The sequence below is a fragment of the Etheostoma spectabile genome, chromosome 6 (genome assembly GCF_008692095.1).
Source record: "Etheostoma spectabile isolate EspeVRDwgs_2016 chromosome 6, UIUC_Espe_1.0, whole genome shotgun sequence".
In the NCBI taxonomy this organism is placed as follows: Eukaryota; Metazoa; Chordata; class Actinopteri; order Perciformes; family Percidae; genus Etheostoma; species Etheostoma spectabile.
In genome coordinates this window covers 15,848,197-15,858,212 of record NC_045738.1, presented here as the reverse complement: position 1 = coordinate 15,858,212, position 10,016 = coordinate 15,848,197, and the positions used below count along the sequence as shown (strand labels likewise).

The following is a 10,016-nucleotide window of genomic DNA, read 5'->3' as shown; positions in this document are numbered from 1 at the left end:
CTTGAATACAAGCTACAACCCCCCCACCCCCCTCCTTGTGCTGATCATTATGTGCCCTCCTTCATGCTCATGCTTTTACACAGAAGAGATATGCAGCATGTTCATCTTGTCAACACGTTTAATGAATGGAGGAGGTCACAGGGCAAGGTGAAAAGCTCAGTATAGTGAGACAGCTGCGTAGCATGACTTCAACCACTGTCCTGTATGGTGCAATCAGCTCATATTAACAGTTTAGTGTAGGTGAACATGTTTGGAGTTTGGAAGTCGTCTTTAAGTCAGACCTTATTTAGGAAAGTTGATCTGGTAAGATGCCATGTAAATCATTAGAAAATGTGTCAAATTGGCTTTATTATATATTATGTTATGAATGCATGTGAAAAAGTCTACCCACAAGTAATCAGGGACAAAACAATACTAAGAATAACTTTCCATCATGATTTGGGGCTCAAGACTGGTGTTTGAACCCAGTTTGTAAAGCGTGTATGTTGGTTTTAATCAATAATTGTCTTATTTATTAAAAAAAAAAATCTCTAATGTGCTGAATTTGCAGTAAGAGGAGAAGAAGGCGCCGGTGTCGAGCTGCAGCCGGAGAACAAAGCTGCTTTCAGACTGGAGGTAGTTTGGACCGTCTGCCACCCAGCTCCGAGAAAGATTGAGTTACAACACAATCACCTCCAAATGTCCTTTTAACTGTGTGTGTGTGTGTGTGTGTCTGTGCGTGTGCGTGTGTGCGTGTGTGTGTATGTGTGTGTGCGCGCGCGCGTGCACGCTTATTTTCTTTCGTGGGATTGGCAGGCACACCAAAGTCAAGAGATCAATGTTTTTTATTTTTTCCAAAACCAATTTTTTTTAGATGAAGTATATTTAAAAAAATACATTATTAAACATAATTTGCACAGGCAACATCCAGTAAACGCATGCAGTTCTTCAACAGCGAAGCATTGTCAAAGTTAACATCAATTAAGTCATTTGTTCAGAGGCAGCAAGGGCAGTGGACAAAAATGATTAACAAAAACAATTATTTTATTCCGATTCATTTACAAAATTGGACAGCCATAGAAAAGGAAAAATAAGTTTAGATGAACTGAACAGTGTTTCTGCCTACTTGTTAAATTAAGACATCTTGCTTATGCGTAACACTGAGTGATATCAATATTATGATTCACTTGCACATTAAAATATTAAGACTTCTTAGATACCCAGCAGGTCATATTAATGACATTGAATAACTCTCATTTGGTATTATTAAGACATTGGTTAATTGGCCAGGGCTGCGCTTTGTCACCAATCCTGTTTATAATATTTATGGACAGGATATCGAGGCGTAGTCGGGGCGGGGAGGGGTTGCAGTTCGGTGGGCTTAGGATCTCATCGCTGCTTTTTGCAGATGATGTGGTCCTGATGGCATCATCGGTCTGTGACCTTCAGCACTCACTGGATCGGTTCGCAGCTGAGTGTGAAGCGGCTGGGATGAGGATCAGCACCTCTAAATCTGAGGCCATGGTTCTCAGCAGGAAACCGATGGAGTGCTTTTTCAGGTAGGGAGTGAGTCCTTACCCCAAGTGAAGGGTTTAAGTAACTTGGGATCTTGTTTGCGAGTGAGGGGACTATGGAGCGTGAGATTGGTCGGAGAATCGGAGCAGCCAGTGCGGTATACATTCTGTTTATCGCACCGTTGTGACGAAAAGGGAGCTGAGCAGAAGGCAAAGCTCGATCTACGGGCAATTTTTGTTCTACCCTACCTAAGGTCAGAAGGCTGGGTCATGACCGAAAGAACGAGACCAGGGTACAAGCGGCCGAAAGGGTTTCTCCGGAGGGTGGCTGGCGTCTCCCTTAGAGATAGGTGAGAACTCAGTCATCCGAGAGGAGTCGGAGTAGAGCCGCTGCTCCTTCGCGTCGAAAGGAGCCAGTGAGGTGGTTCGGGCATCTGGTAAGGATGCTTCCTGGGCGCCCCTAGGGAGGTGTTCCGGCACGTCCAGTGGGAGGAGGCCCGGGGAAGACCAGGACTAGGTGGAGAGATTATACTCCAACCTGGCCTGGGAACGCGCTCGGAATCCCCTAGTCGGAGCTGGTTGATGTGGCTAGGGAAAGGGAAGTTTGGGTCCCCTACGGAGTGCTGCCCCCGCGACCCGATACCGGATAAGCGGTCGAAGATGGATGGATGGATGGTTGAAATAAAGAACTAAAAACACATAATTACTTATTTGTATTTTTTTAAATTATGGGAAAAACATGATTTTTGGCATTTCAGCTTCTGTTGTGTGGTTAAAAGAGATGCAATAGAAATTAGTTGCTACAAAGGCCATGGGTTGCCATTGACATTATAAGTCAATTATTTGATCAGTTTATTTAATAGGAAATTAATCCTTAGCCATTGGGTTAGTCATTTGATGTTTGGCTCTGGTAATTAAATTAATTGTTTTAGGAATATTATTTTAATGATTATTAAATACTAAAAAGCCATTTAATTCCATACATTGGTTATTTCTTTTCAAAAACCTTTTAAAGGTATTTTTTCACAAATCAAGTGTACATATTTTAATAACAAGGTGGAAAATCGGCCATCTGCACCATCAGCTTGTGTTTACCGTTGATCGTACAGGTTGCACCTACGACCGAGTGACCAAGCCATTCAAAATCAACCTGTCTTACAGTAGTTGTGTCTTTATTAGCAAAACCACGGTACAGCAAGGAAGCTTGACTCTTGCAGAAATCTTTTTACCTGGTGGATACAAAATGGAAAATGCCAGTTAAAGAGGAAGACATTCTTTCATACGTGTCATGTTACCACATTTTCCTAAATCAGATGTTGTGCAAGCCAGTAAATCTGTTTAATGGTGAAAGATAAATCTAACTCACTGGTAATATTACTCTAGCTGCACCCCATCACAGTTGTCTTTCGATTCTAACAGCCTGGAAATATAAAAAGAAAAAGTGTTATTTAGATTAGAGATGTTCCGATACCAGTATCGCAATCACCTCTAATACTGCCTAAAACGCTGGTATCGGGAATTACTGGAGTTTATAAACCGATCCGATACCACGTAATTTAATTAGTTTATTTATGTTCTTTTTCGGTTATAACTGACAGTCATACTGGATGATAAGAGTTCTGTGGCATTCATTGTTTGTGTAACTTTATGTTTCACAAGGAGTTTAACCTGAGCCAGACCGACAACAAAGATAGAAATCATATCACATATGTACAGGGATAGTAGTGTACAGTTGTTAAAACATAATAAAACATATGACTGATAAAGTTCAGGTATCAGAATAGTATAAAAAATGGTATCGGACCATCCCTAATTTAGATGTGAGAAACAGCATAGGGAAAAACAATACCTCATTATAAAAGGGACTTTTTATAGATTTAGAAATTACAAACAATACACTGAGGCTAGGAACGCATCCCGGTACCAAAAAAGAGAGGATAGACGGGAGGACGGGAAGACAAAACACATGCAGACACATGCACAGACAGACCTGCTAAAGCAAGATGACAATGGTGAAGACAAGTTAAAAATAATAATTTGGTCCAACAATCTTATACATATAGTATACTGTAAATAATGTATTGCATTATTTATGACCCCTGACCCCAGTGTGTTGGTTAAATGCTTAAAGATTAATCTGAAATGAATCACCTTAGTAAGTCATCACATAAAAGACAAGTGACTCACTGTGCCTGAGCCTTGAGAGCTTTACGGGCCTCCCGACCTTCATGCTCCTCCGAAATCTTATTGTAACAGTAGACCAGAACCACAATGAGCCACAGCTGCAGAACCACAATCAGGACGTACATGACAATCTCTGAGATCACTGCTGTCAGCTCCCGATTGGCTGGGAAAGAGAAACATCCAATGTAACGTTACAGAGGAAGCATGTCCACCAGGCCCAAGACTGTGTCTTCTGTGCAGACTTTTACAAACATCTGAGGATGTAGCTGCTCTAAAGTCTTAAAATCATCTAAACAGTTGAGATAAGCCTGAACACGCACAGTCAAAGTGTTTTATCGCACAAGTTTACTGGAAAATTGTTCAGAATGACTTCTACTTAAAATAGTATCTTCTGTACTTTGGGCCTATTGCATGTATCACAAATCCATTTGAACTTAGATGGTTTCATTAAAATAACTGTTGCTGAGGTAAAATTATCCAATATTTTACAAAAAAAAGCAAAGATGATAGAAAAGTAGGACTGTAGGAATGTAGTAGGACTTTCTTATTCACAATGCAATTAATCAGGATTCATTTGGAGTATTTTGATGTTATAGTATAAGTATTTTTAATTGAGTGAATGATCTGATTACTTCCTCTACCTCTGCTGACAGCCAGCCTTTTCCCGGGTACACCCCACCTTACCTACAGCCACCACGTTGAGCTCGAACTCTTTCTCCACAGTGACGTGCTCGTCATACTTGGGCAGATGGAGGGTGCGGAGGATTGTGCAGCGGTACGTCCCTGTGTCATTGAAGGTGACGTTATGAATGTAAATGGCTCCTATCTGAATATCGCTGTTGTTTGATCCATGCCACGCCAGACGCTCGCTGAAATCTTCATTGATGATGCTAGCACTGGGGTGGTCATAGTGGAAAATCTGAGTTGGAAATAAATGAGAATTTTATGAATATTCTTGAATTTCAGGGAAGGGACTGAAGAGCATGCAACATACCCTCTAATGGGATATACTCTATATACTATAACTTGTTTTTATATAGTAGGCAGTAGTAGACCATAATATACATGTATTCCTTCGTACTTACAAAAGATAGACAGTGTGTGTTAGACATGTTGTTCTAAAACAGAAGATACATACACACACATTACCGGTCAAAAGTTTGTTTTCCATTGCACTCCATTATAGACAGAATACCAGCTGAGATCAGTTACATTGTTTTTTTTAACCAAGGCAGCAGTTTTCAGATTACATTATGTGCTTCCATAATTGCAAAAGGGTTCTCCAATGTTTTTCTAGTTAGTTTTTTATTTTTATTTTATTTTTTGGAGCTATTCTTTGGCAATACTTTATGGCACTGTTGCTTAAGGCACCCTGACAGTAGAAGAAAAACCTTTTTCAATCACAAACCCAAACTAGATTTAACAGTTCCTTCAAAGACGTTGGAGGACTCACATGCCTGAACTCCTCCTCTCCCGGCGGTTTGAAGTGCCAGTCTACAGTGGCCCGGGCAGGCACCTCCTCTCTTCTCTTACATGAGATGCAGCCCAGCAGGAATCCTCCTCCTGCCACAGCTTCGGTCGGGGAGTCCACCTCCGCACAGCCGCCATGGCACTGGGACACTGCAGAGGGAGGGGAAGAAGAGCAGGAGGAAGAAGACACAGAAGTAGAAAAAAAAACAATTATTTTATATTTAAAAAAAAAACAAGAAGAGGGAAAAGGAGACAAAGATGCAAGAGGGGAGAGATAAAGGAAAGGAAGAACATGCATGTGTATTATCATAGTGACACATTTTCATTTACCATTTAGACTTTGTCTCACTTGATAGGAAACATGTTCACATTAGGAATAGCATCAGTAGCACAATTCAACAACAAAGCAAAGTGCTAAACAAGGCCTAAATAATAATCATTTATAGCATTCATAATACAGAAGAAACTACAATATACTGTATAATACATATAAATATAATATGAATACTAGTTTTAAATGATGTATTAACCACAATAATTAAAGATAGAAGTTTAAGTTTTCTGTAAGACAATTGTTTTTATGTCTCTAATAACAGCCTTCCCATTTTCTGATTATTGTAACTATTCTATGATGTCTAAGTCTCATATGATGAAGCTAATGTGTCGGAGATTTTCATTTCATCTAAAACATTTGTGTTCAAGAACATAGTCTTATTTAGTGTTTTTGGAAAGGCATGTGTGGGGGTAATATCTATTTGGAATGCATATGATTTATATTAAATTAGTCCAATATATAAAGCTTAAATCATGCGAAAACATTGGGTGTTCAGAACCTATGTGTTAGTGTATATATATATATATATATATATATATATATACATATATATATATACATATATAAAAACGCTATAGTCTATTGTTGGCCTCTCTTATGGTGATCACAACTTTTTATTGTTTTATTACATTATATGACAAAGCTCTGAGGACCCTGAAAAGAAAGAAACACTTTAAAATGTGCAGTTTCAACCACCAACATAAATAGTTTGTCATAAAGGTAGGGACATGAAGGTTTTTGGACTCACCGAAAAGATTGACGACGATTAAAAGAGACAAGTGGCATATCATTTCTGCTGGAGCAACTTATGGACAACTGTTGAACAAAATATTGGAACTTCCTTGCAGTAAACCGGCAGAGAAATATCTGTGGTGATTAAGATCACATTACTGGGATAACGCCTCTTGATCCCTGAATAATTCCATAATCTCCATGACAAACCAGTTCACCATTTGATCCAGAGTATCAGTCCATCAGTGCAACAATCTCGCATTTCATAAAAGTAAAAAATGACTGAGAACTTTAGAACACAGAAAAGGTTTACTAAAAAACTTGATTCTCCGTGTGTTCTTCGCAGTAGTTTTAAGTCTCCCCTGCAATCCAGTCTGACTTAAAGTCCGCTATATTTAGAGTGTGTGAATCCAGGAGACGTTGTGAGTGTTAAAAGCCAGCAGGAAACCTGAGACCTGATCCAGGACTACACCATGACTATCTAATGTCAGACTACATACGTGTTTCTTCTGATTTATAGAACAACAAAGAAAAGTTCTCTGTACTAGGACAAGGTTTCTATGTCTTTTTTTTAGTGGTGCTTTTTTATTAATATTAAAGATATTATGCAGGTGTTTGGTAATTTCCTTTGCTTGCCTTGAAATTATCTTTGCCTCAATGTATTAATACTGTTCTATGCAGTGGCTTTTATACTCATTTTAATAAAAAAAATTAAGAAAGCAGCAGGTCTGGCATGCAAAATAATCCCTGACATGTTTTGTTAAACAAATTCTTTTGGACAAACATGTGCAGAGTGGAGCAAACAACCATGAGGGGCTTAAAGGGATAGCTACCTTGAAATGCAATATTAATTTATGTTTTGTCTGAAAATAAATGCTATTTTCTCCTGTCCCTTTCCATAGGTCAGAGGTCACGGTCAGCTACAGAACCCTGCCGTTCTTTGCTCAAGGACACTTCAGCAGAGACGCATTTGCTTCTGTGTTTTGAAACTAAGGGTATAAAACAGGTATATTGAGGGTTTATCGAGGATTTCACACTTTTTTTCATAAAGTCAACTTACTTCACCTGGTGGATTGGGTCCAAACCTCTCCCTGTTTGAAGGCTCTAACCAGCTGTCTGTCTAAATGTTTGCTTAACTTGAAAGCTTGTTTACTTTAAAATATACAGTAGTTGCAAGGGAGTGTGCACATTTTTTTTTTATTTCACCAAAATTGTCATTATTCAATCTCAATTATTAAATTTCCGCCATATTGAGTTTTAGTTGAAGCTGTTTGATGTCCTATTTTTTATTTTGTTATTTTTTATTGTAAATTACATTTTAGTGACCTGGCGTGGCACTAAAGCCCCCCACGGGTTTCTGACCTCTCCAGCACACGCTCTTTCTCTTTCCATGTGAAAGACATATGTTATGATTTATGCTCTATTGTTTTCTATTAATGTGTGCAAAACAATAAACATAAACCTAAACTTACTGAACATTATGGATGAGCTAAACACAGTCAATTTGTCTGCATTATTTTCCACATATTTGGAATTAGGAAATTTTCTATCATCTAATTGTTTTATATCATACTTTACTGACTTCTTGTCACTACCAAAATTATCCAAATGCACGTCTTTTTTTTTTAATCTTCTGTTTTTTCATCTGTTTCTTGTTTTTTTGCCACTGCAATCTAATTCAATGTCCTAAACTGACAATTAACATTCTTTTTTCAGTCTTGTTTGGTGAATCTTTCATGAAATTTGGTATCAATAACTACTGATTTTCCGCCCTGGGTGCAGCTCCAAACTACATTCATTCATCAATAAATCGTTTAATCAATAATTCCATTCCCTCTAGTTCTTAACTATACTGTATTGCTTCTCTTCTTATCAGTTTGACATCTTCCATTAAAGGGTCTGACAGTTAGTCAATGCCAGTTGGCTGGTCTGAAAAACAAGGCCGCTGAAGTCAAGGCTGACAAAACAGACATTGACTGAAGGCCTCAACTTGCGTGCTGATTAAATTGACAAACAGATTCACGTGGTCATTACGGTCAGCGTGTTGACATGATGAATGTTATGAATTGTTTATCTTTGGGAATGCCTTGTGACATGCCAGGTCACATCAAACATGTCCCACTCTGAGACCATACATACTTTAAAAAAGATGCACAGCGTACATGGGTTGTATACAAGCTGTGTTTCTGCCAGTTTGGCTGTGTGTATGTGCTTGTGTGTGTCTGTGTGTTTTGGCAGCGTTAGAGGTCATTGATGTTGTCATGTGATGTAACCGGATGACACAGTGAATCACTTGATAAGGGTCCTTGCCTCTTTTAACCTTGTGGTAGCCTGAGAATGATAATGACAATACAAATCAGCCAGAGCAATTTTGAGAATTAGACACAGGGTGAAATAAAGCCCTTGGGTTGGCACACAAATGACGGGGGAAACTTCAAGGAAAAGTTGACATATGATAAACCCTGTGTGTGTGCCTGTGTGTTGTGTATATGGGAGGGTGGGCTGCACCTCTGTCACTCTACACACGCACACACACATTGAGAAACACACCTCCTTTCTCGCTATGCTGGTGATGTTTTTTATTTTTAGCACATATCGAGTTTCCAGTCCCCCGATTCAGCAGCCTGTGGTGCTCAGCAACACAACTCCCTGTATACTGGAACCGCTTCTTGCCCGCTTGGCTGCATATGAAACACAGATGCGGTTGGTTCTCTGTTGAAGTGGAGTCGGTGAAGTGTTGATTGCAGGAGGCGGTTACAGGGAGTAAGAAGACGGAGGATGCCTGGAAAACCTATGAAGATTTTGAAAATGCCAAGTCATTGTGATGCTAATCCATCCATTTGAAAGGATTCAGAAGCAACTACTGGCTGAAAAGCAAAACTGACAGGCAGGTAAAAGGAAATTCATTGCAACAAAAGATGTGCGTATTTTCAGAATATACAGTATGTTGTTTAATACTGTATAGTCCTAAAACAACAACAATCTGAAATGATAAGTCTTTGACTTGATTTCTTTCAGGGCTTCTAAAGTTTAGTTGTTGAAGTTTGTCATAGAGATGATACTTTATTCATCCCACAGCGGGGAAATTCCCTAATAATAATGTGTCTTTTAAAAAAAAGTCTGGTACATTGAGGGGTCAACTTTATGGAAATAAGATTAAATCACGCAAAATATGTACACGTGTGGGAATTAGAAATGAGATAAAGTTGTAGTACTTCCTGTGCAGTACACTAAAACTGTTAGGTTCTTTTAAATCCACAAGAGCTTAAACTATTAGTCAATTAATCAATTAGCTGATCAACACAAATCTAAGCTGCAATTATTTTGATAATCCATCTATTCATTAATTAAGTTATTTTCAAGGCAAAAATGCCTAACATTGCACATTCCAGATTCAGTTGTGAGGATTTGTTGCATTTATTTCTGTTATGCAATAGTAAACTGAATATATTTAAGTTGTTGGTCGGACGAAACATGTAATTTGAAGATGATACTCTAGACTTTAGGAAACCTTGGTGGACATGTTTTACCATTAAGACAAATCGTAATTTTCTTAATTAATTGGAAAAGTTGCTATTTTTCCCCAATGAATCGGAAAATAAATCAATAATGAAAAAGAATTACCAAAAATGTACAGCATTTCAGTCATGTAATTGTATGTTATTTGTTTCAGCTTCAGACAAGGTGACATGTCATTGGCCTTGTTTACTGTCTATGTTCTGGAGGAGAAGATATCCAATCTCTTACACGCTGCATCCTACCTATAATAGTTCATGACACCATATGAAGCGATGCTGCTGCAG

At 38.6% G+C, this 10,016-nt stretch overlaps 2 protein-coding genes across 3 annotated transcripts in view; one reads left to right on the top strand and one right to left on the bottom strand.

The window, feature by feature from the left end:
- Positions 1-2,244: 2,244 nt before the first annotated feature.
- On the bottom strand, positions 2,245-6,624 carry si:ch211-225p5.8 (sodium channel subunit beta-1). 2 transcript variants are annotated; one of them, XM_032518572.1, is made up of 6 exons: positions 6,230-6,624; positions 5,131-5,297; positions 4,362-4,596; positions 3,681-3,840; positions 2,860-2,913; positions 2,245-2,722 (listed from the first exon to the last, which is right to left on the bottom strand). In XM_032518572.1, exons 1-5 carry the CDS (start codon positions 6,270-6,272, stop codon positions 2,868-2,870), a joined length of 651 nt encoding a protein of 216 aa, XP_032374463.1. In that variant the 5' UTR covers positions 6,273-6,624; the 3' UTR covers positions 2,245-2,722; positions 2,860-2,867. The 2 variants fall into 2 exon arrangements, with proteins under 2 accessions (XP_032374463.1, XP_032374462.1); XM_032518571.1 differs by lacking the exon at positions 6,230-6,624 and having other exon boundaries at positions 5,131-5,534.
- Positions 6,625-8,727: 2,103 nt separating this feature from the next.
- The window catches only part of gramd1a (GRAM domain containing 1A), a 33,975-nt gene continuing 32,686 nt past the window's right edge, over positions 8,728-10,016 (top strand). The window contains exon 1 of the mRNA XM_032518451.1: positions 8,728-8,748. The gene's annotated coding sequence lies outside the window, so the exon portion shown is untranslated. The remainder of the gene's footprint in view (positions 8,749-10,016) is intronic.